Here is a 27124-nt window from a genome sequence, read left to right on the forward strand (position 1 = left end):
AGTTTGGGGGTAATTGCCCTAAACGTTTAGGAATTTGGTGTTAGTTGATTAATTATGGCTTCAATATAAAATCTATTGTCTAATCTAATGTCTTTACTAATCTATAAACAAAACCCACCAAGTAACATGTACCTGAAAATAATATAAACAAAATAATTGAAAACACAATAGTTAACAATCTAATCCTTTTCTCTTTTCATTAGAAATGTTAATGTCCAAATAATAACGAAAAATAAAGGCAATTGAAATGTCATAATATCAAGTAGTATTTATCTGATCTTTCTTCTCCTTTTTTTTTTTTATTATCAGTTACACCAATTACAAAAGGCTTGAATTCAAAAGTCCTTTTTCAAAACAACGTAAGATGTCTTGTCCAGAAGCACCATGCTTTGTAAGAACATTGGCGATTTGTTCATTAGTCTGAATCCATTTAATTTCTTTAAGCTCTCCATCTTGAAGCAATTGCTTTATTGCATTGATCTCCACCCTCAATCTCTTCTCTCCAACAGGTTTATCAGAGTATATTGCATGATAAAGGTCTTTGTTGTCAACAAAACAAGTTACTGGAGTATGCTTCAATTCATGCTCATTATGCATTAATTCCTTAAACAGAGCTGCTAAAGATATTACACAATCCACACCATCAGCTAAGGACAAGGCTTCACTTGCCAAAGTACTACGAACAACCCTTCTCAATTTCTTAGACTGCCAAGTGATGGGATTCACTTTACCATCATCGCCCATCAAAAAGACAACATAACCACCTTGGCTTCCACCATCTGGAAGATTTCCAAATGAAGCATCACTGAACAACATAAATTTCACATTATGTCCAAGATTCTGGAATTGCAGTGAAACAGGATCATTTTGCACCTTCCTTATTATCTTATTGACTTTCTTTAGATCTTCAATAGTGCTAGTCTTAATTTTTGATGAAATTGCAGCAACATCAAATGCAATGTCTGGACATGTTTGTCTTGCTAACCATCATAATTGTCCAATTTTTGACCTCAATAGAGTCTGCTCTGATGATGAAAGAGGAGACGTTTTAACTCTGTCTTTATCTATTAAAACAGTCTTCAACATTTTGACATAGTCTTTCTGGCTGAGAACAATAGTTTCATTTTCTTGGCTGAGATCAAGACCCAATATTTGAAAGACTCACAGGATTCTTTCCCTGCCTTGAACATATCCCTAATTCTGGATACAACACTTTCCTCAAAGGAACTGGATCCTGCCCAAAGAAAGTCATCTACATGAACTGCTAGGACACCAGTCAAACCTTTTTCATTATACCAATAAAATACTGCTGAATCAATCTTTGACACTGTTCCTCCACAATCTAGCAATGTTGTTTTAACTTTTTCGTACCACTTTAAGGATGCATCAGCAAGACCATATACACATTTGTTTAGGCGCCAGACTTTACCATTTGCTTTAGCTTCTTTACGTCTCAAGTAGACTTCTCTTTGCATTTTCTCTCCTTGCAGGAAAGCAGTTTTAATATCCACTGAATTAATTGACCATCTTTTATTAGCAATAATTGATAAAATCAGTCGTAGAGACTGCTTTTCACATGTTGGAGAATTCTTTGGTATCTCATCAAGGCTGTCTTCTTCAAAACCTTTTGCTACCAATCTAGCTTTTCTATGAAATTCGTTTTCCAATTCTTTCATAGTATAAACCCACCTTGTGGAGATACAGTTTTGACCATTGTCTTTAACTTCTTCATACACATTGTGCTTTCTCCAGTTATCCAGTTCTGCCTCTTTAGCCTCGGTAAAATCAATATCACTTAAAAGTACATCTTCATTCTCTTCATCTGACTGGTTTACAACTTTTAAATCATTGACTGTTCTTAGATCAATTGAAATCTGTTCACCCCTAATATTTTCTGGCTGATTGTATTCTATATTGTACCAGCTCTTCTTATCAGTTGTAGCCTTTCCTGCCCTGCCTAAAATTATTGCTTCTCTTGTGTCATTTTCACCAGTAATTTTAAAATTCACCATCTGATCCTTCTTTAATTTCATACAATCATTTGCCTGTGACTCAGCATTATGTTCCATACTTTCCTCATGTATATCATTCTCTGCCTGATCCAAATCAAGGCTGTCTCTCTCATCAGATTCAGGACTATCTTCACCATTCAAACTACCATTCTGGCTACCAGCATGACTATCATCTTGATCAGCACTATCAGCAGCACTCTCGTCTGCAGATCCTTCAACATTTTCTTGGTTTTCATCATTGTCAGTATCATTGTGAAGAGGCTCTTCATCATCACTCTCATAGTATACTAGGTCATGATCTGGTTCAGTGTTGTTGTTGTTATAGGTTGTAGCTTGCGACTTACGCACATGAGTTGACTTTGCTGTATGCTTATGAGTAATCTTTTGTTTTCTTTCAACATCAATGTCTCTTTTTATTCTACTTTCATGTACGCGCACATATGTACCTCCATATCTTACAAAAACAACTACATTATCTTGACCTATTACCCAGCCAGGTCCTTTCCACTGATAGTCTCGAAGGAAGAAAACTTTGTCACCATTTTTGAATTTTTCTCCTGAAGGCCGGATTTGCTTACGTAGTGCCCTTCTAACTTTCTCAGAGGATTCTGCCACAATAAATGCTTTTCTAGCTTCATGTAAGCCAACTAGATGTTTTCCCATAACGTTACTAATGGTTGTACCTTCTAATGCAGGAGGCTTGTTAACTATAGATGATGGCATGTTTGGGACCCATTCTATTTGACCGTTTGAGGCTGAGAGCAGCCGGACTTTTTATGAAAGTTTGGGTCAAGTCCGGAATATATGACCGTTTTGGAAGCCCTGGTTTGGGTTCCTTCCAAAAACTATTTGATATGGACTGTAGCCATACACGTTCAACAAACTGTTCTTAGCATGAACTGCCCAACTGACGGCAGTCTCCCATGAAAGATTAGAGCTCTCTCTCATTTTATTGATGGTTTCTGTTAGAGTTGCATTGTGTCTTTCAACTACTCCATTGGACCATGGACTGTATCCTGCTGTTGTTTTTACTGACATATTCAAATTTTCTGCCATGTCTCTAAATATCTGTGAATTAAATTCTCCTCCATTATCTGTATAAACACCAACCCATATCTGCATGAACTTGTCTACAATAACTTTAGAATCCTTTCTTCTGATGATAGCAGCTGCACTCAATCTGATGAATAAGTCAATAATATGTAGATAATAAAAGTTATGGTCAATTTCATGAAGGTCCATTGCCACAATTTGATTGAAATCATTTGCATGTGAAAAGGCAACCACTGGTTTGGCTTTTGGATGTTTGAACTTGTGGCAAATTAAACACTTTGAGCAGATATCTTGAAGAATTGTCTTTGTTTCAGAATCAACAGAACCAGCACTTTGAACAAGGGATAAAAGTTTATCTGATGATGCATGTCCAAACTGCTTGTGCAACTTCAATAGAATCTCCCTTTTCTTCTTAAAAAATAATTTTGTATCAATGCACAAAACCTCCTCACTCTCATTTTTGTTTCTGTTTGTATATTGCTTGTCTTTAATGTTGATACAGTAATGACCACTTGAAGTTAGGTTCACATCCACTAACTGTCCAAACATGGTAACCTTGTCATTGCTGAGATCAAGGATAGTGCTTGCTCGCTTCAGAGAGGTTTTACGTAACAATAACGGTATTTCACAATCCACTACTTCTGTTTCAATTGAGCACTTAACTGACCCAATAAGTGCTGGGATTTTCACTTTCTGATATGAGTATACTGTTTGTCCATCACCAAACTTGAATGGTACATGACTTTCAAAACAAGTAATTTGATCAAGCCCTGGATCAAGTGATTCTACAAATTCATACAACCATTTAGAACCACATACTGTCTTAGAACATGCAGTATCAATAACTGCGGCATTGTAGGCTTCTGCGACAAACACCGTTAGAGGCTTAAATTCCTGTGCTGAGATAAATAATGTTATATTTACAGTTTCATTTAATTCATCACTCTCATGTTCTGTTAAATTTACATCAAGCTGCTTGTGAGGACAATCCTTGACCCAATGAAATTTGGAATCACATATTTTACATCTTGAGACATTACCATTAAAGACTGGATTCATTTTAGTCTTAAGTCTACTAAAGTTGGTAGATCTATCAGCTCGATTACGAGGAAAATTTCTTCTTGAACTTCGGTCTCTCTGATAATAGCCATCACTGACAAAAGCTGATTCTTCCTTAACAGTTACAACAGAGTCTCGTTCTCCAGGAATATTTTGAGATTTTGATGCAAATATCCTATTCAAAGCAGATTTCATTGTGTCGAATTTAAGGTCAGAACATGCAGTTAGTGCCAGCTGACGATAACTTTGACTTAATCCAGCATTGTCCAGAAGTTTAAAAGCTAGAATTGCGTCTGGAAGTCCCATATCATATTTCTTACATTTATTATATCTCTGCTCAAATTCAATGATATAATCAGACATGCTTACATCCTCTCCTCTGTGGAACTGATCAAATACAGTATAAGCAGCATAAGCCTGATCTATTTAATCCTTCTCAAAAAGCTTGTCCAACTCAGTTATTAGCTTATCTACTCCTTCATCAACATTTAAATCACTGGGATCTACTTCTAGGGCTACTTCCCTTGGTTTTCCTTGTAACAACAAAGCTAAAGCCAAACCTCTCTTCTTCTTGTCCAGATCAGTCACGAGTTGCCACATTTTTACCTCATTTTTCCATTGTTGATAACCCTTATCTTTGGTCAAACCTGGTGGGTTCTTGTAACTAGTAGCTGTTGCCATCTTTATTAGCTCTGCTACCACTGTTAGTTGATTAATTATGGCTTCAATAAAATCTATTGTCTAATCTAATGTCTTTACTAATCTATAAACAAAACCCACCAAGTAACATGTACCTGAAAAAAATATAAACAAAATAATAGAAAACACAATAGTTAACATTTGGGGCCAAAAAGGGGCCAAAAAACAAGCATTTTTCTAGTTTCCAGACAATAACTTGTGTTCAAGTGTATGGATCTCTCTGAAATTGTACTGCAGGTACCATACCACAAAGGGAAGGCTGGGATTGAGTTTGGGGGTGATGAATCATAAGGGGGATCAAAAAATTGGGGGGGGGGGGGGATTTTTTTTTCTTTAAAATTTTCCATTTTAAATTGGTTATTTCTGATTTATATATAAAAGCAAATAATAATGATATGGTTTGAAAAGGTAAATTAAAAATTCTTAAGTTCTAAGACCACATTCATTCTGTGTCAGAAACCTGTGCTGTGTCAAATATTTAATCACAATCCAAATTCAGTGCTGTATCAAGCTTGAATGTTGTGTCCATTCTTGCCCCAACTGTTCAGGGTTCGACCTCTGCGGTCGTATCAAGCTGCGCCCAGCGGAGCATTTTATTTTGAAAATTTGTAAACAGTCAAGATCCCCACCCTGAAACCATTTTTCTTCTTGTATATTACAATAAAACAAATCAAATGAAATAAAAGTCGAGTCCCCTGAGGTCACCCCCACCTTTTTCCTGTTTAAGAACTTGTAAATGGTTAAGATCCCTCACCCCTAAACCATATATATTCTTGTATGGGACAATAAAACAAATCAAATGTAATATAGGGGAAGTCCATTGGAGTAACCCCCACCCCCTTCTTTTTGATAGCTTGTAAACGGTCAAGATTCCCACCCAGAAACCATATATATTCTTGTATGGGACAATATATCAAATCAAATGAAATATAGATGAAGTCCACGGGGGTAAATCCCAACCCCTTCATTTTGAAAACTTGTAAACGGTTGAGATCCCCACCCTTAAACCATATATATTCTTGTATGGGACAATAAAACAAATCAAATGAAATTTAACGGAAGTCCACGGTGGTAAATACCCACCCCCTTCTTTTTGAAAACTTATAAACGGTTGAGATCCCCACCCCTAAACCATATATATTCTTGTATGGGACAATAAAACAAATCAATTGAAATTTAGGGGAAGTCCTCTGGGGTAACCCCCACCCCTTTTTTTTTTAAAAACTTGTAAACAGTCAAGATCCCCACTCTGAAACAATATATATTCTTGTATGTTACAATAAAACAAATCAAATGAAATAAAAGTCAAGTCCCCTGGGGTCATCCCCACGTTCTTTCTGTTTAAGAACTTGTAAACGGTCGAGATCCCCACCCCTAAACCATATATATTCTTGTATGGGACAATAAAACTAATCAAATGAAATATAGGGGAAGTCCATTGGGGTAACCCCTACCCCCCTTTTTTTTGATAACTTGTAAAATGTCAAGATTCCCACCCAGAAACCATATATATTCTTGTATGGGACTATATATCAAATCAAATGAAATATAGGGGAAGTCCATGGGGGTAAACACTACCCCCTTCTTTTTGAAAACTTGTAAACGGTTGAGATCCCCACCCCTAAACCATATATATTCTTGTATGGGACAATAAAATAAAGCAAATTAAATTTAGGGGAAGTCCCCTGGGGTAACCCCTACTCTCCTTTTTTTTGAAAACTTGTAAACGGTCAAGATCCCCACTGCGAAACCATATATATTCTTGTATGTTACAATAAAACAAATGAAATGAAATAAAAGGTGAGTTCCTTGGGGTCATTCCCACCTTCTTCCTGATTAAGAACTTGTAAATGGTCGAGTAATCAGTTTGTGTGTGTTATATTTGAACATAAATTAAATATATATAGGGTTCTTTCAAGTGCTGAATCTGAACTTGTTTTTAATTAGATAATAATCTATTTTTATTATGAGATAAAGTTTTTGACATTGATAGATAAGTTGCAGATCTGTATTATTTTTTGACACATGAAAGAAGCAATATTAGCAACTATTAATTAAAGGAGTAGGTCCACTAAGACCCCTTTTTGGCCCCAAAATATAGCAGTTTTACAAAATTGTTAAAATGTTAACTTTTAGCTATTTATTGGAAAGAAGAATACTTCTGTTACATAAATATGGGCTGTTTTTGACAATACAATGCACATGTATCAGGTACTAGCATCGTTAAGTCATGCAAAATTACTGAAATCTTCACAATTTGAGCATTTGAGTGAATTTTTAAACGGTTTTTGTCTTAAATGGTAGTGGCCGCATTTGTGTTCATTCTTAATATTTAAATGTAAGTTGTATTTGATGATAATACATAACATATATAAAGATTGAGGATGAACACGGATGCGGCCACTTTCATTTTTGATAAAAACCATCTGAAAAAGGACATATTATGGCATATTTGATAGATTTTTAATATTTAAGCTTGAATTTGAGCGTCTATAATGACTAAATCAGTCCAAATCTTTCACATAAACTAATTGAATCTAATAAAGTAGACACTTAAGTGTTTAAAAAGTGTCCAAAATTTTTCATCAGATAAACTTGAAAGTTTGAGGCCAAAATCGGCCCTTACCGGACCTACTCCTTTGATTATAATATGGAAATAGATATAACATCATATCTGATTTTAGAGAAATATTTTGCTGGTTTTTGTCGAGCCTGCGACTTTTGTCGCAGAAAGCTCGACATAGGGATAGTGACCCGGAGGCGGCGGTGGCTATGGCGGCGGCGGCGTTAGCTAACTTCTTAAAAGCTTTATATTTTAGAAGGTGGGAGACCTGGATGCTTCATACTTTGTATATAGATGCCTCATGTTACGAAGTTTCCGTTAGTCACATGTCCAATGTCCTTGACCTCATTTTCATGGTTCAGTGACTACTTGAAAAAAAAGTTCAGATTTTTTGGAATGTTAAATTCTCTCTTATTATAAGTAATAGGATAACTATATTTGGTATGTACGTACCTTGCAAGGTCCTCATGCCCGTCAGATAGTTTTCACTTGACCTCGACCTCATTTCATGGATCAGTGAACAAGGTTAAGTTTTCGTGGTCAAGTCCATATCTGAGATACTATAAGCAATAGGTCTACTATATTTGGTGTATGTAATGATAGTAAGGTGTACATGTCCAACTGGCAGGTGTCATCTGACCTTGACCTTAGTTTTTGTGTTTTGGTCTGTTTTTCTAATACTGTATGCAATAGGTCAACTGTATTTGGTGTATGGAAATATTGTACCATGTTTATGTCAGTCTGGCAAGTTTTATTTGACCTTGACCTCATTTTCACGGTTCATTGCTCAATGTTAAGTTTTTGTGTTTTGGTTTGTTTTTCTAATACTGTATGCAGTAGGTCAACTATATTTGGTGTATGGAAATATTTTACGATGTACATGTCAGTCTGGCATGTTATATTTGACCTTGACCTCATTTTCAAGGTTCATTGCTTATGTTAAGTTTTTGTGTTTTGGTCTGTTTTTCTTACACTTTAAGCAATAGGTCAACTATATTTGGTGTATGGAATGATTGTAAGGTGTACATGTCTAGCTGGCAGGTGTCATTTGACCTTGATCTCATTTTCATGGTTCAGTGGTCAAAGTTAAGATTTTGAGTTTTGGTCTTTTTTTCTAATACTATATGCAATAGGTCAACTATATTTGGTGTATGGAAATATTTTATGATCTTTCTGCAGTTGGGCAGGTTTTATTTCACCTTGACCTCATTTTCACAGTTCATTCCTCAGTGTTAAGTTTTTGTGTTTTGGTCTGTTTTTCTTAAACTATAAGCAATAGGTCAAATATATTTGTTGTATGTTAGAACTGTTAGCTGTACATGCCTGTCTGTCATGGTTCATCTGACCTTGACCTCATTTTCATGGTTCATTGGTCAATGTTTAGTTTTCTTGGTTAATGTTAAGTTTATGTGACAGTTGTAAGAAAGCTTTATATTTAGGACTATCAACATAATATCAATGATTAGTAAAGAAGGCGAGACATTTCAGCGTGTGCACTCTTGTTTACTGGTTTATGGAAATAAGTTTGAGTTATTTGTTTTGAAAAGTGATGTGTTTAATTGATAGATATAAAATCATATCTAATTTTAGAGATTTATGAGTGGTTAAGTCATATCTAATTTTAGGGAATTATTTTGGTGTTTTGTTACTGGTTCATGGAAAGAAATTTGAGTTATTGGCGAAATATCATTGGTAAATTGTTTGAAACTTTTTTGGTAGGCTGTGTGTGTGTCTGTCTGTCTGTCTGTCTGTCTTTCTGTCTGTTTGTCTGTTTGTCCTTCAGTTTGGCAATCAGTTTGCCACACATTTATGCCTGTAGTTGAGGGGCATTAAGTTTTACCCTTGTCTGTCTGTAAGTAGGTATGCTGTATGTCCCAAAATTGGTTTTCGTTCTCTATGGGACAATAAAACAAATCAAATGAAATATAGGGGAAGTCCATTGGGGTAACTACCACCCCCCTTCTTTTTGATAACTTGTAAACGGTCAAGATCCCCACCCTAGAAACCATATACCTATGTTCTTGTATGTTACAATCAAACAAATGGAATCCATTTTTAATATCCAAAAGTGGAATTTTAAAATATTTATCTCTTGTTATTATTTTATGACTTGTCTTATCTCACAATAAAAATTGGAGTGACAGATTTATTTGAAAATTATCTATTTCCTAAGTGGTGATGATTATAAGCTATATTATTAGACATTTTGAAGATTATTACATACTTAATTATTAATTAGATCTGGGTTATATCTTAGCATATGATAATCATTGGAGTGACAGATTTATTTGAAAAATTTCTGTTTCCTGATAAGATCTGTAGGACTGTATATATAAAGTTTGAAATTTACTAGTAGGACTGTATAAATGAAGTTTGAAATTTACTGTTCATTATTAGACATTTTGTAGATAATTAAGTCTCCCTAAACCATTTATATTCTTACCCCCACCCCCTTCAATTTGAAAATGTGCTTTTATCTTGTAAACGGTCAAGATCCCCACCCTGAAACCATATATTTTCTTGTATGGGACAATAAAACAAATCAAATGAATTAAAAGAGAGTCCCCTGGGGTCACCCCCACCCCATCCTGTTTGGGAACTTGTAAATGGTTGAGATCCCAACCCCTAAACCATATATATTCTTGTATGGGACAATAACACTAATCAAATGAAATATAGGGGAAGTCAGGGGGGTCACCCCACCCCCCTTCTTTTTGAAAACTTGTAAATGGTCAAGATCCCCACCCCTAAACCATATATATTCTTGAATGGGCCAATAAAACAAATCAAATGAAATATTGGGGAAGTCCATGGGGGTAACCCCCACCCCCTTCTTTTTGAAAACTTGTAAATGGTCAAGATCCCCACCCTGAAACCATATATTTTCTTGTATGGGACAATAAAACAAATCAAATGAAATATAAGGCGAGTCCCCTGGGGTCAACCCCACCCCATCCTGTTTGAGAACTTGTAAACGGTTGAGATCCCCACCCCTAAACCATATATATTCTTGTATGGGACAATAAATCAAATTAAATGAAATATAGAAGAAGTTCATGGGGGTAACCCCCACCCCCTTCTTTTTGATAACTTGTAAACGGTCGAGATCCCCACCCCTAAACCATATATATTCTTTAATGGGACAATTAAACAAATCAAATGAAATTGAGGGGAAACCTCCACCCCCCTATTTTTTGAAAACTTGTTAACGGTCAAAATCCCCACCCCGAAACCATATATTTTCTTGTATGGGACAATAAAACAAATCAAATGAAATATAAGGCGAGTCCCCTTGGGTCACCCCCACCCCCCCTCCTGTTTGAGAACTTGTAAACGGTTGAGATCCTTACCCTTAAACCATATATATTCTTGTATTGGACAATAAAACAAATCAAATGAAATATAGAGGAAGTCCAGGGGGTCACCCCCACCGGCCTTTTTTTTGAAAACTTGTAAACAGTCAAGATCCCCACTCTGAAACCATATATATTCTTGTATGGGACAATAAAACAAATCAAATGAAATATAAGGCGAGTCCCCTGGGGTCACCCCTCCCCCTCCTGTTTGAGAACTTGTAAACAGTCGAGATCCCCACCCCTAAACCATATATATTCTTGTATGGGACAATAAAACAAATCAAATGAAATATAGGGAAAGTCCATGGGGGTAACCCCCACCCCCTTCTTTTTGATAACTTGTAAACAGTCAAGATCCCCACCCCTAAACCATATATATTCTTGAATGGGACAATAAAACAAATCAAATGAAATTGAGGGAAAATCCCCTGGGGTAACCCCCACCCCCCTTCTTTTTGAAAACTTGTAAATGGTCAAGATCCCCACCCCCAAACCATATATATTCTTGTATGGGACAATAAAACAAATCAAATGAAATATAAGGTGAGTCCCCTTGGGTCACCCCCACCCCTCCTGTTTAAGAACTTGTAAACGGTTGAGCTTTTCATTATTATTAAGATAATACCACATTGAGGTCCAAAGGGTCCTAAATTAAACTTTTGTTTAATTTCATCAAAAATTGAATTCTTTGGTTCTTTGATATGCTGATTCTAACAATGTTTGAGTGTTAAATCATATCTAATTTAAGAGAACTTAGTCATCACTGGTTGTTGTTACTATATTATTGATTATAATTTGAAAAATTGCATCATATCTTATTTTAGAGAACTATTTATCCAGTTTGAGTTATTTCCATTTGCACAGAAAATATTATGGATAAAATTAACCTGTGTTTCATTTCAACATAAATTAAATATATATATAGGGTTCTTTCAAATGCTGAATCTAAACTCTATTTAAATATTAGATTTTTAGGCCCAGTTTTCAAGTTGGTCCAAATCAGGGTCCAAAATTAAACTTTGTTTGATTCAACAAAAATTGAATTTATGGGGTTCTTTGAAATGCTGAATCTAACCATGTATTGAGAGATTTTGGATTGTGGGCTCCTTTATCAAATTGGTTTACATTGAGGTCCTAAGGGTCCTAGATTAAACTTTTGTCTGATTTCATCAAAAATTGAATTCTTGGGGTTCTTTGATATGCTGATTCTAATATGTACTTAGATTTTGGATATTGGACCATAATAGGTATTTTAAAAATGTCCAATTTCAAATATATCTTTGACTACATTCATTTTGTGTCACAAACCTATGATGTGTCAAATATTCAATCACAATCCAAATTCAGAGCTGTTTTAAGTTTAAATTTAGTGTCCATACTTGCTCAACTGTTCAGGGTTCGCCCTCTGCAGGAAAATCCGGTTTGCTGTCTCTCTGGCAGCCTCTTGTTTAAATTCTATTATAAAATAGATTAAGTTAGCACTATGGTAAATTTAAATGGGTAATTATGGTTGCAAACTGCATTGGTAATTTGAATTGAGATTATGACCATATCTTGTGGGAAAGAATTTTTTGGGGGGAAAAGGGGGGGGGGGGGGTAAAAAGAAATTGTGGGGGGTCAATTTTTTCTCATTTCAGATTTCAGAAAATAAAAAGAATTAATTATTCTTCAAATATTATTTTTTTTTCAAATTTCAAATATTGAAAAATTTCAAGTAATCTTTAATTGCACAGTATGGCGCATTAGATTTGTAAAATCTTTGACCACATTTATTTATTTGTTATGCTGAATCTAACCGTGTGGTTAGATATTTTTGCGGTCGTATATTGGTATGAAGTTGGCGTCGTCGGCATCGTTTGAAGACACATTGGTTTTCGCACTATAACTTTAGTTATAGTGAATGGATCTCTATGAAATTTTACCTTAAGGTTAAATACCACAAAAGGAAGGTTGGGATTGATTTTGGAGGTTATTGTACCAACAGTTAAGGAATTAGGGGCCAAAAATAAGCATGTTCTAGTTTCCAGACAATAACATGTGGAAAGGTGTATGGATCTCTCTGAAATTATACCTCAAGTTTCCATACCACATAGGGATGGTTAGGATTTGCTTTGGGGGGTTATGGCTCAAACCGTTTAGGAATTAGGGGCAAAAAAGGGGGAAAAACATCATTTGAATTACCTCCCTTACACTGCTTATAAATTATGTATAAAGTAATGATTAATGAACAATTAATACAATTTAAAACAGTGTGAGGGAGGTAATCCAAATACAACGTTTTGATTACTTCCCTTACACTGCTTTTAAATTATGTTTAAAGAAATGCATATTTATAAAGGAAGACCAGTAAAAATATCTGCAAATGTTGCATCTTTTTTTTTTTACAAAAAAATCCATATGAAAGATTTGACACCATATTTTAAATTCTATTATAAAATATATTAAGTTAGCACTATGGTAAATTTAAATGGGTAATTGTGGTTGCAAATTCCATTGGAAATATGAATTGAGATTATGACCATATTAGATTTGTAAAATCTTTGACCACATTTATTTATTTGTTATGCTGAATCTGACCATGTATTTAGATTTTTAATTTTGGGTCCAGTTTTCAAATTGGTCTACATTAAGGTCCAAAGGGTCCAAAATTAAACTTAGTTTGATTTTAACATAAATTGAATATATGTGGTTCTTTGATATGCTGAATCTAAACATGTATTTAGATTATTTATTTTGGGCCCAGTTTTCAAGTTGGTCCAAATTGGGGTCCAAAATTAAACTTTGTTTGATTTCAACAAAAATTGAATATATGGGGTTCTTTGATATGCTGAGTCTAACCATGTATTTAGATTTTTTATTTGTGGGCCCTGCTATCAAATTGGTTCATATTTAGGTCAAAAGGGTCCAAAATTAAATTATGTTTGATTTCATCAAAAATTGAATATATGGGGTTCTTTGATATGCCAAATCTAACCGTGTATTTACATTTTTAATTTTGGGTCCCGTTTTCTAAATTGGTCTACATTAAGGTCCAAAGGGTCCAAAATTAAACTTAGTTTGATTTTAACAAAAATTGAATATATGGGGTTCTTTGATATGCTGAATCCAACCATATATTTTGTTTTTTGGGCCCCGTTATCAAATTGGTCCACATTGAGGTCAAAAGGGTCCAAAATGAAACTTTGATTGATTTCATCAAAAATTGAATTCTTTGGATTCTTTGATATGCTGAATCTAACCATGTATTTAGATTTTAGATATTGGACCATAATAGGTAAATTAAAATTTTTTAAGTTCTTAGACCACATTCATTCTGTGTCAGAAATCTATGCTGTGTCAAATATTTAATCACAATCCAAATTCAGAGCTGTATCAAGCTTGAATGTTGTGTCCATACTTGCCCCAACTGTTCAGGGTTTGACCTCTGCTATCGTATCAAGCTGCGCCCAGCGGAGCATTTTATTTAATCTGACATAATTTTTGAACATGCGTCTTGTAAAATTTAAAGAATATAGTCTTCTACAGTAAAGAAAAGATAAACCTCAAATTCCTTCCAAAAAATTGTAATTTTAGAGTAAATATTGGCTCTTTTGTTGAAATATAGTTGAAACCGAAAAATTTAATTTATTTTCTAATCTGACATAAATTTTGAACATGTGTCTCATAAAATTTGCAGAATAGAGTCTTCTATGGTTTAAAGAAAGATAAACATCAATTTCTTTCAGAAATTGTAATTTTGGGGTAAATTTTGGCTTTTATGTTGAAAAATCGCTGAAAACTGAATTTTCTAGTTTCCAGATAATAACTCGTGGAACGGTGTATGGAACTCTCTGAAATTATACCACAAGTTTCCATACCACAAAGGGATGGTTAGGATTGGCTTTGGGGGGGTAATGGCTCAAACCGTTTAGGAATTAGGGGCAAAAAAGGGGGAAAAACAAGGGTTTCCTTGTTAATGGACAATTACTTTTAAGTACAATGTTTTGTGTTTGGATTACCTCCCTTACACTGCTTTTAAATTATGTATAAAGAAATGTTGTATTGTCTTGAGGTGATTAGCTGTCAATTTATTTTTAGAAGTTACTATTAAAGATGCTGATTAAGGAATATTAATTTTAACATGATTATGATTGTCATTTTCTATTTTAAGACTTTTATGATGTATTTAATTGGGTAATTATGGTTGCAAACTCCATTGAAAATTTGAATTGAGATAATGATCATATCTTGAGGGAAAGAATTTTTTTTTTGGAAAAAGGGGGGGGGGGAGGGGGAGGTGAAAAAAAAATTGGAGGGGGGTGGAATTTTTTTTTCCTCATTTCAGATTTCAGAAATTAAAAAAGAAAATTTCTTCAAATAGTTTTTTTTTTTCAAAAAAAAAAGGGGGGGGGGGGGGGGGGGGGGGGGGGTCAATTCACAACAGCATAGTGTATTGCACAATAGCAAAAAATTGAATATAAATTCAAATCATATAACCTATTCTAAGTTCTTTGACTACAATTATTCTGTGTCAGAAAACCTATTATGTGTCAAATATTTAATTACAATCCAAATTCAGACCTGTATCAAGCGCGAATATTGTGTCCATTTTTGCCCCAACTGTTCAGGGTTGGACCTCTGTGGTCGTATCCAGCTGCGCTCGGCGAAGCAATTTATTTTTGATGAAGTGAACTCCTTTAAAAACTAAGCTTATATTGTCTATTAATAAACATATATTAAGATTTCTGATTTTGGTTTAATTTCATCAAAAACTGAATTCTTGGGGTTCTTTGATATGCTGATTCTAAGAAAGTTTTAGTGATTAAATCATATCTGATTTTATTGATTATAATTTGAAATATATAACATCATATCTAATTTTAGAGAACTATTTTTTAGTGGTTAAATCATATCTAATTTTAGAGAACTATTTGTTTATCATTTATTCAGTTTGAGTTATTTCCCTTTGAACCGAAAATTTTTAATAAGTATATGGATAACATTAATCTGTGTTTCATTTCAACATAAATTAAATATATATAGGGTTCTTTCAAATGCTGAATCTAAACCTGTTTTTAAATATTGGATTTTTGGGCCCAGTTTTCAAGTTGGTCCAAATCAGGGTCCAAAATTAAACTTTGTTTGATTTCAACAAAAATTGAATTTATGGGTTTTTTGAAATGCTGAATCTAACCATGTATTTAGAGTTTTTGTCGAGCCTGCGACTTTTGTCGCAGAAAGCTCGACATAGGGATAGCGATCCGGCGGCGGCGGCGGCGGCGTTAGCTAACTTCTTAAAAGCTTTATATTTTAGAAGATGGAAGACCTGGATGCCTCATGTTACGAAGTTTCAGTCAGTCACATGTCCAATGTCCTTGACCTCATTTTCATGGTTCAGTGACTACTTGAAAAAAAAGTTCAGATTTTTTGTAATGTTAAATTCTCTCTTATTATAAGTAATAGGATAACTATATTTGGTATGTGCGTACCTTGCAAGGTCCTCATGCCCGTCAGACAGTTTTCACTTGACCTCGACCTCATTTCATGGATCAGTGAACAAGGTTAAGTTTTCGTGGTCAAGTCCATATCTCAGATACTATAAGCAAAAGGTCTAGTATATTCGGTGTATGGAAGGACTGTAAGGTGTACATGTCCAACTGGCAGGTGTCATCTGACCTTGACCTCATTTTCATGGTTCAGTGGTTCTAGTTAAGTTTTTGTGTTTTGGTCTGTTTTTCTTATACTGTATGCAATAGGTCTACTATATTTGGTGTATGGAATGATTGTAAGGTGTACATGTCTAGCTGGCAGGTGTCATCTGACCTTGACCTCATTTTCATGATTCAGTGGTCAAAGTTAAGTTTTTGAGTTTTGGTCTTTTTTTCTAATACTGCATGCAATAGGTCAGCTATATTTGGTGTATGGAATGATTGTAAGGTGTACATGTCTAGCTGGCAGGTGTCATCTTACCTTGACCTCATTTTCATGGTTCAGTGGTCAAAGTTAAGTTTTTGAGTTTTGGTCTTTTTTTCTAATACTATATGCAATAGTTCAACTATATTTGGTGTATGGAAATATTTTATGATCTATATGTCAGTCACGCAGGTTTTATTTGACCTTGACCTCATTTTCAAGGTTCATTGCTCAGTGTTAAGTTTTTGTGTTTTCGTCTGTTTTTCTTAAACTATAAGCAATAGGTCAACTATATTTGTTGTATGGAAGAATTGTTAGCTGTACATGCCTGCCTAGCATGGTTCATCTGACCTTGACCTCGTTTTCATGGTTCATTGGTCAATGTTTAGTTTACTTGGTTAATGTTAAGTTTATGTGACAGTTGTAATAAAGCTTTATATTTAGGACTATTAACATAATATCAATGATTAGTAAAGAAGGCGAGACATTTCAGCGTGTGCACTCTTGTTTGATTTTGGGCTCCTTTATCAAATTGGTCCACATTGAGGTCCAAAGGGTCCTAAATTAAACTTTTGTTTGATTTCATCAAAAATTGAATTCTTGGGGTTCTTTGATATGCTGATTCTAACAATGTACTTAGATTTTGGATATTTGACCATAATAGGTAAATGTTCAATTTCAAATTTTTCAGTTCTTTGACCACATTCATTTTGTGTCACAAACCTATGCTGTGTCAAATATTCAATCACAATCCAAATTCAGAGCTGTTCTAAGCTTAAATGTAGTGTCCATACTTGCTCAACTGTTCAGGGTTCGACCTCTGCAGGAAATTCTTGTTTGCTGTCACTCTGACAGCCTCTTGTTGTGTTTTGGTCTGTTTTTTTTGTCTCGCCTGCTAGGAAAGTCGCAGTATGCCAGACATAGGTATTACTATCCGGAGGCGGCGGCGTAAACTTTTAGTATAAAGCTTTATATTTCAAAAGGTAGAAGACCTGGATGCTTCATACCTTGTATGCAGATACCGTATGTTACGAAGTTTCTGTCTGTTATATGCCCATTGTCCTTGACCTCATTTTCATGGTTCAGTGACTGCTTGAAAAAAAATTCCATTTTTTTTGTCATTTGAATTTCTCACTTATTATGAGTAATAGGATAACTATATTTGGTATATGGGTTCCTTGCAATGTCTACATGTCTGTCAGACAGGGTTAACCTGACCTCGACCTCAATTCATGGATTAGTGATCATGGTTAGGTCCGTTTCTCAGATACTACAAGCAGCAGGTCAACTATATGTGGTGTATGGAATGATTGTAAGGGGTACATGTCAGACTGGCAGGTTTCATTTGACCTTGACCTCATTTTCATGGTTCATTGGTCATTGTTATTTTTGTTTGTTTTGGTCGTTTTTCAAGTACTGTAAGCAATAGGTCAAATATATTTGGTGTATGGAATGATTGTATGGTGTACATGTCTGTCTAGCTGGTGTCAATAGACCTTGACCTAATTTTAATGGTTCATTGGTCAATGTTAAGTGTTTGTGTTTTGGTCTGTTTTACAAGAACTATATGCAATAGGTCAACTATATTTGGTGTATGGAATGATTGTAAGATGTAAATGTCTGTCTAGCCAGTATCATCTGACCTTGACCTCATTTCCATGGTTCATTGGTTAACATTAAGTTTTTGTGTTTTGGTCAGTTTTTCAATTACCATAAGCAATATGTCAACTATATTTGGTGTATGGAATGATTGTAAGGTGTACATGTCTGTCTAGCCAGTATCATCTGACCTTGACCTAATTTCCATGGTTCATTGGTTAACATTAAGTTTTTGTGTTTTGGTCTGTTTTTCAATTACCATAAGCAATATGTCAACTATATTTGCTGTATGGAATAATTGTAAGGTGTACATGTCTGTGTGACAGTTTCATCTGATCTTGACCTCATTGTCATGGATCTTTAAAAATGCCAAGTTTATGTGATACTTGTAGTAAAACCTTTATCTTTAAGACTTTCAACATAAAATTAATGGTCAGTAAAACAGGCGAGACATTTCAGCATGTGTACTCTTGTTTTGAACTAAAAACAATAGGTCAACTATATTTGGTGTATGGAAAGATTGTAGGTGTATATGTCTGTCTTGCAGGTATCATATGACCTTGACCTCATTTTCATGGTTCATTGGTCAATGTTAAGTTTTCCTGTTTTAGTTTGTTTCTTTGATACTATATGCTAAATGGTGAACTATAATTGATCCATGTAATGATTGTAAGATGTACATGTTTAACTGGCAGTGTTCATTTGACCTTGACCTCATTGTCATGGTTCATTTGTCAATATTAAGTTTTCCTGTTTAAGTTTGTTTCTTAGATACTATATGCAATAGGTCAACTATATTTGATCCATGTAATGATTGTAAGATGTACATGTTTAACTGGCAGGGTTCATCTGACCTTGACCTCATTTTCATGGTTCATTGGTCAATATAAAGTTTTCATGGTTTGGTCTGTTTCTTGTATACTGGAAGCAATAGGTCAACTATATTCAGTGTATGGAAAGATTGTAAGATGTACATATATTTCTAGCTTGGTTTATCCGACCTTGACCTCATTTTCTTGGATCATGTTAAGTTTATGTGATACATGTAGTAAAACTTTATATTTAGGACTATCAACATAAAATCAATGGTCAGTAAAGCAGGCGAGACTTTTCAGCGTGTGCACTCTTGTTAAAAGATTAATACCCCTTAGAAATATTAACTATATTGAAAATTGCATTGGAAGCGCTCTTATGTGTACAATTCATAGAAAAACAAAGGATATGGGGTATCCATCCATGACACAAAATCAGTACATGGACAGCAAAAAGCAAAGGAACAGTGCTTTTATTGCTGTTCTTCATCTCAAAGTCATAGTGAGGCCTTCAACACAGAACATAAAAAAACTCACCTCACTGCAAGTTTAAGTCAGCCACTAGCACTGGTATGAGCGGAATTCTTTGCAAAATGATTCAGATAGACTTTGTAAGGTGTAACACCACCAAATCAGGCCTGGTCAAAAAAGAACACACTGGAAAGTAGTACATATATAAAACAAAATAATTCCTACGCATAGCTGTAAATATCAAACTATGTAGAATATATTTTAGTAATTAAGGTATCAAATGAAAGGTGAAGGACTGGTGATCCTTGTAGAACACATATTGACTGATAATTTTGAATAATACAAAAATGTATGAATGAATTCTAAAATTGAGGGCACATATTGCCTGTTTCTCAGATATGAAGTACCTGGTTTGGTATCCAAAGTTCCTGTACAAACTCATTAATATACCTAATAGAAAAACAAAGGATATGGGGTATCTATCCATGACACAAAATCAGTACATGCACAGCAAAAAACACATAAAAAGCTAAGGAACAGCACTTTTATTGCTGTTCTTCATATCATGCCTGATTTTTATCAAATTTATAACAAAGGTTTATATCAGTAATATCTTGGACAAGTTCAAAAATCAGTTTCCATCTTTTATTGCTGTTCTTCATATCATGCCTGATTTTTATCAAATTTATAACAAAGGTTTATGTCAGTAATATCTTGGACAAGTTCAAATATCAGTTTCTATCAATAATTTTTAAAAGAGTAATGCCCCTAGAAATATTAATAATATGGGAAATTTAAATCAAGGGTTTATATCAGCAATGTCTCGGACAAATTGGAAAATCAGTGCAGGTTAATTATTTTTAAAAGTGTTAAGCCCCTTGGAAATATTAATTATATTGAGAATTGCATTGTAAGCGATCTCAAGCCTACATTTGTCTACAATATTTATAAAAAGTTTTGAAGAATAAAAAAAAAATCTTGTTTAGTTAATGCCTTTGGACAGATAGATTTTGTCCAAGGCAGGGTGGGGTGGGGGAGGGGAACATTATTTGGAACCATTTACAATGAAGCACTCTTGAAACATTTTTGGTCATATCCCCCGAAAGCCAAAGAAAGAACAGATTGATCAGTGATTTTATTGTGGTAGAAATGTATGCTTGACACAGAGCATGTGGGATTGATAAGAACATATACAAGGAATACTTTGTAAAATGATTGCAACTGAATTTCTAAGAATGAGATAGATGTACAACAAAACTTATACACAAGAATTATATTGTTCATCTGTATTGTATATACTGTACCAAGCATGTTGATATTATTTTCATATTATTTTTTAAAATTGAAAATATATTTAGATTGAACCAAAGAGCAAATAATTGTGTAGTTTAATTATTTTTTTGGAAAGAATACGTGTATCAGCGAAAACAGAGGCTATCTTTTCCCTCAGAGCTATCATCTCTTTAATATTTTGTGTGTTGGGCAAAAACTATAGAAGATAGAGAGAAACTGTTAACAGAAAAATGCTCATCAATACAAGATCAATTAATAAGAGAGTTAAGCCATGAATTATATTCTAGTCTACAATGTTGGAGAGTGTCCATTGTTGAAGATGCACATAGACCTAGATGAGCAACACAGGCTCCTTAGAGCCTCTAGTTTTATATAGTCAGCAATTATAAAAGCTTAGGGAATTTTCAAATATTTTGTATTAAAGTTGTCATTGTGTTTATCTTCAGATGTTTTTTAAGCATAAGTTTCCTGTAGAGGTACAGAAATGGATAGTTGGTAAAAGAATACCAAAGGATGAAGAGACATTACAAAGACTTAGAGTAACAAATGGTCAGACAGTATTTCTGTATCTTGTGTCTGCAAAATCAGTAGGGCTTGATAAAAAGCATCGTATGACAGTTTCAGGTTTGTACTTTTCCCTCTTTTTTGTTGTTGTAAAATTATAATTATTAGTTCATGTCCAAAAAGTGTTTGAAAATTAATCAAAATCTATGATTTTTTTTAATGAAAACATGCAGAAGAAACTTTCCGAAAGGGCCAGTGTGAGCTATTGCTATCACTTGGCATCATGGTCATCTTTTTTCAACCTTTGTCAGTAAAATTTTATACGACTGCAAAATTTTTTGCATTCGTATTATGTTATGGCAATGTCTGCATCCGAAGACATTTTGGTTCGCAGACAATAACTTGAGTATATGTGTATGGATCTCAATGAAATTTTAGAACAAGGTTCCATACCACAAAAGGAAAGTTGGGATTGATTTTGGGGGGTATTGACGTAGCCGTTTTAGGGTCCAAAAAGAAGCATTTTTATACGACCGCAAAAAGATTTTTTGCGGTCGTATATTGGTATCACATTGTCAGCTTCAACGTCGTCTGAAGACATTTGGTTTCCGGACAATTACTTTAGTTTAAGTGTATGGATCTCTATGAAATTTAATCAAAGGGTTCAATACCACAAAAGGAAGGTTGGGATTGTTTTTGGGGGTGATGGTCCCAACCGTTTAGGAAAAAAGGGTCAAAACAAGCATTTTTCTAGTTTCAGGACAATAACTTGTGTATAAGTATTTTGATTGCTCTGAAATTGTACCACAAGGTTCAATACCACAAGTAGAAGGTTGGGACTCATTTTGGGGGTAATTGCCCAAACCGTTCAGGAATTAGGGGCCAAAAAGGGTCTAAAACAAGCATTTTTCTAGTTTTCAGACAATAACTTGTGTTTCAAAATTAATTTTTTTGGAAAAGGGGGGGGGGGGCGGGGGGGGAAAGAAAATTCTCTTCAAATATTATTTTTTTGGAGGGGGGTAAAAAAAAAATTTTGGGGGGGGGTCAATTTTTTTTTCCCTCAAGATTTAAGAAATTGTCAATTTTCCAAAGAAATTAAATTTATTTTGTTAATTCTTTGTTTATAGTCTGAAAACAGATTTACTAAGTATTGCGCAACAGCACAGTGTATTGCACAACAGCAAGAAATCTTCAATTGAATATAAATTCAAATCATACAACCAATTTCAAGTTCTTTGACTACATTTATTCTGTGTCAGAAACCTATAATGTGTCAAATATTTAATTACAATCCAAATTCAGACCTGTATCAATCTTGAATATTGTGTCCATTTTTGACCCAACTGTTCAGGGTTGGACCTCTGCGGTCGTATCCAGCTACGCTCGGCGAAGCATTTTATTACTGGTTCATAGACAATAAATTGGTTCGCAGACAATAACTTGAGTATAAGTGTATGGATCTGTATGAAATCTTAGCACAAGGTTCCATACCACAATAGGAGGGTTGGGATTGATTTTGGGGGTTATTGGTATAGCTGTTATGTAATTGGGGGCCAAAAAGGGGCCAAAACAAGGAATTATTTGAATCTGGAATAATTTTGAATTCTGGAAAATTGATCAGAAATTTATGATGAAAACTAACCTAACTAAATAGGGTTAGCCATGCACGCATGGCTAAGGGGTGTTAGTTAGTTCATACTGAAATGATAGTGAAAGTAAAATTAACCTTAGCCATGCATGCATGGCTAACCCCATTTAGTTGGGTTAGTTTTCATCATACATTTCTAATCAGTTTTCCAGAATTCAAAATTATTCCAGATTCAATTAATTCCTTGTTCCAAACACATTTATTTTTCTGGTTTGCAGACAATAACTTGAGTATAAGTGTATGGATCTATTTTAAATTTTAACACAAAGTTCCATACCATAATTGGAAGGTTGGGATCTATTTTGGGGGTTATTGTTGTAGCTGTTTAGTAATTAGGGGCCAAAAAGGGGCCAACAAAAACAATTATTTTTCTGGTTCACAGACAATAACTTGAGTATAAGTGTATGGATCTCTATGAAATTTTACCACAAGGTTCCATACTTCAAAAGGAAAGTTGGGATTGATTTTGGGGGTTGGCCCAAACTGCTAAATAATTAGGGGCCGAAAAGGGGCAAATAAAATAGGATTTTCTGGTTTCTGGACAATAACTTGAGTATAAGTCTATGGATTGCTATTTAATTGTGCCACATGGTGTTATACCATAAAATAAAGTTTGATCCAGAAACAATTATCAGCAATACAAGATCAACAAAAAGAGATTTTAGTCATGAGTTATATTTTAGTCTAAAATGTTGGAGAGTGTCCATTGTTGAAGATGTCCATAGACCTAGGTGAGTGACACAGGCTCATGAGCGTCTTGTTTTTTGTCCCACATGAGGAAGATATGATAATGGTCTCTGTTCGTCCTCTGATCCAAAATACGTTTATATTAAAAAAAAAGACTGTTTGACATAAAGCTTTCATACTTGTAGGATTATTTATCGTCATATTCTTTTGACTATGCTATATTGTCCGTTTTATATGACAATTTTGAAGTGAGTTTTAATGCTTCAACCAGTTTTATTTTTAGCTCCCCTTGTTGTCATCTTCCGTTAACTTTTACAAAAATCTGATCTTTGAAACTACTGCGCCAATTGGAACCAAATTTGGATACAATCATCATTGGGATATCTAGTTTAAAATATTGTGTCCTATGATACTGCCTGACAACCAACATGTCTAGAAATAGAACAAAGGGTTAAAACGCAAGTTTTGTCTATTATTTTGAAAACCGCTATGGATAGAGAAAATCTGACAGTGGCAGAAAAGTTCAGAATGATGATATCTACCTACTGTCTATTTGTGCCAAAACTGTCAGACAACTCTTTAAAGAAGTTATTACCCTTAAATGATTTATATTTTTATAAAAATAAGGTGATGAGGTATGATTTCTAATGTGACAACTATACACCAAAGTTAAAATGAAGCCGATGTAAGCAATTACAGGCAACTGTACAGCCTTCAACAATTAGAAAAACCCATACGGTATAGTTGGCTATAAAAGACCCCAACTTGAAAAATGTGAAATAATTCAATTGAGTAAACTAATGGCCTAATTTATAACAAAACAATTTACGAAGAATAAATATGACAGACATCAGACATGAACCAACAACAACCACTGAACTACAGGCTCCTGACTTGGGAGAGTCACATAAAGGCGTGGTTAAACATTTTTGCTAGTTCCAAACCCTACCCCTAACTTGGGACAGGCACATAAAGAATGTGGCGGGGTTAAACATGTTTGCTTGCGCCAAACCCTCACCCTAACAGTACAACATAAAAACAAACAATAAAAATCAGTTGAAAGGGCTTGAATCATCAGATTGATACAATGCAGAAAAACAACTTAACAAAAACACAGACCAAAATGTGGCAGGGAATTTATACATCCCCCACAACAAAAAAGACACAAAGTACAGATCTGAGAGTGCTCACAGTTACTGACAGCTAGTTCAAAGCCAATAACAACTAATAAAAAAATCATGTATCTAAGACTAAAATATATCAATTAGTACACATCCAACATCCAATGGGTTTAGTGTAAAGACGTCATTACCAGTCAGAGAAAAACATGACCTGGTGCAATGCCAAAATATAGGCATTGACAGATTGTAGAGCGTGTATAACAATAATATTTCGTATGGTTTTGCCTATCATCTTGAAAAGTATAGCAGATAGAGAGAAACTTTAAATTGCAAAAATTATCAACAAGACAAGATCATTTCAAAGTTACTAAAGGTTGCACTTTGTAAATACAGCTATTTCTCAAACCACACCTCTTTTGGGGAGATATAGAATATTCATAGATAATTAATTTTGTTTACATACTGGTTCCCAGTTATGATCTCTAGGTTTCATCTCAAAGAGACATAACTTGGGAATGTTACCAGTAAATATACATATGCATATTGTCTATATAGAAATCTGTGGTAATCCCACAGTCAGGTAGGGATAGTTAAGAAATTTAGTGTTAGTTTAAACTCTTAGAAGTTCGGGGCATATAAACGTTGAAAATATGCCGCACAGCCCTATATTTTGACCTTTGAAAAAAATTGTAGTCCATATTTCTAGGATATGATTTTTTTCAAAACTTTATAGTAAAAGTGGTACAGTTTTAGCCGTAGAGGGAGTTCCTATGGGAAATTGCATTGTCAATATTTACAGAAATGCAACCCATATTGGGTGAAAAAAGCGAACATACAGAATTTAACCAAATTTGGTTTATCTCACAGATTTTAAAGAAATTAACTCAAATATGAAGTTATATTTCATGAAGATTGAGAAAATCCTGGGCCTAACTATGATGACTCAGCATAAATTCACAGTTTACAGTATGCATAGTTTACTTAAAGCCCTGAATGCAAAATAAATTCATAATATATGCATATTTGTAAGTTAAATTATTTAGAAGTGCTTATATTTACTCATCTTGAAACTCATAGATCCTTCCTGAATATTATTGGTGGGGTGTTTTTGTCCTGTCGATAACCCAAAAGTAAGCTGTAACGCCTAAATCTGCTTTTTTGTCACCGCGGCATAAAAAATACAAGCTTAAAATACAAAAATATCTCAACAAAACTTCCAATAGTGTGTTCTTATACGTTCAGGTATTTCACATCCAATTTTTTATTGTCGAGCCTGCGACTTTTGTCGCAGAAAGCTCGACATAGGGATAGTGATCCGGCGGCGGCGGCGGCAGCGTTAGCTAACTTCTTAAAAGCTTTATATTTTAGAAGGTGGAAGGTCTGGATGCTTCATACTTTGTATATGGATGCCTCATGTTACGAAGTTTCCGTCAGTCACATGTCCAATGTCCTTGACCTCATTTTCATGGTTCAGTGACTACTTGAAAAAAAAGTTAAGATTTTTTGTAATGTTAGATTCTCTCTTATTATAAGTAATAGGATAACTATATTTGGTATGTGCGTACCTTGCAAGGTCCTCATGCCCGTCAGACAGTTTTCACTTGACCTCGACCTCATTTCATGGATCAGTGAACAAGGTTAAGTTTTGGTGGTCAAGTCCATATCTCAGATACTATAAGCAATAGGTCTAGTATATTCGGTGTATGGAAGGACTGTAAGGTGTACATGTCCAACTGGCAGGTGTCATCTGACCTTGACCTCATTTTCATGGTTCAGTGGTTATAGTTAAGTTTTTGTGTTTTGGTCTGTTTTTCTTATACTGTATGCCATAGGTCTACTATATTTGGTGTATGGAATGATTGTAAGGTGTACATGTCTAGCGGGCAGGTGTCATTTGACCTTGACCTCATTTTCATGGTTCAGTGGTCAAAGTTAAGTTTTTGAGTTTTGGTCTTTTTTTCTAATACCATGTGCAATAGTTCAACTATATTTGGTATGTGCGTACCTTGCAAGGTCCTCATGCCCTTCAGACAGTTTTCACTTGACCTCGACCTCATTTCATGGATCAGTGAACAAGGTTAAGTTTTGGTGGTCAAGTCCATATCTCAGATACTATAAGCAATAGGTCTAGTATATTCGGTGTATGGAAGGACTGTAAGGTGTACATGTCCAACTGGAAGGTGTCATCTGACCTTGACCTCATTTTCATGGTTCAGTGGTTATAGTTAAGTTTTTGTGTTTTGGTCTGTTTTTCTTATACTGTATGCCATAGGTCTACTATATTTGGTGTATGGAAATATTTTATGATCTATTTGGCAGTCACGCAGGTTTTATTTGACCTTGACCTCATTTTCA

General features: G+C 34.5%; 1 protein-coding gene and 2 long non-coding RNA genes across 5 annotated transcripts in view; 1 reads left to right on the forward strand and 2 right to left on the reverse strand.

Annotated features, from left to right (window-relative positions):
* The window catches only part of LOC127701213 (uncharacterized), a 51735-nt gene extending 43309 nt beyond the window's left edge, over window positions 1–8426 (reverse strand). The window contains exon 1 of the long non-coding RNA XR_007981877.1: window positions 8294–8426. This is a non-coding gene — a long non-coding RNA (uncharacterized LOC127701213). The remainder of the gene's footprint in view (window positions 1–8293) is intronic.
* The window catches only part of LOC127701140 (ranBP-type and C3HC4-type zinc finger-containing protein 1-like), a 494271-nt gene that overhangs the window by 236756 nt on the left and 230391 nt on the right, over window positions 1–27124 (forward strand). For all 3 annotated transcript variants that reach the window (XM_052204944.1, XM_052204946.1, XM_052204945.1), the window contains one exon: window positions 21256–21433. In XM_052204944.1, the coding sequence (XP_052060904.1) occupies window positions 21256–21433 (178 nt within the window). The remainder of the gene's footprint in view (window positions 1–21255; window positions 21434–27124) is intronic.
* The window catches only part of LOC127701212 (uncharacterized), a 115555-nt gene continuing 104276 nt past the window's right edge, over window positions 15846–27124 (reverse strand). Inside the window, exon 2 of the long non-coding RNA XR_007981876.1 lies at window positions 15846–16691. This is a non-coding gene — a long non-coding RNA (uncharacterized LOC127701212). The remainder of the gene's footprint in view (window positions 16692–27124) is intronic.

Source organism: Mytilus californianus, unplaced genomic scaffold, assembly GCF_021869535.1.
Source record: "Mytilus californianus isolate M0D057914Y unplaced genomic scaffold, xbMytCali1.0.p SCAF_5, whole genome shotgun sequence".
Taxonomy (NCBI): Eukaryota; Metazoa; Mollusca; class Bivalvia; order Mytilida; family Mytilidae; genus Mytilus; species Mytilus californianus.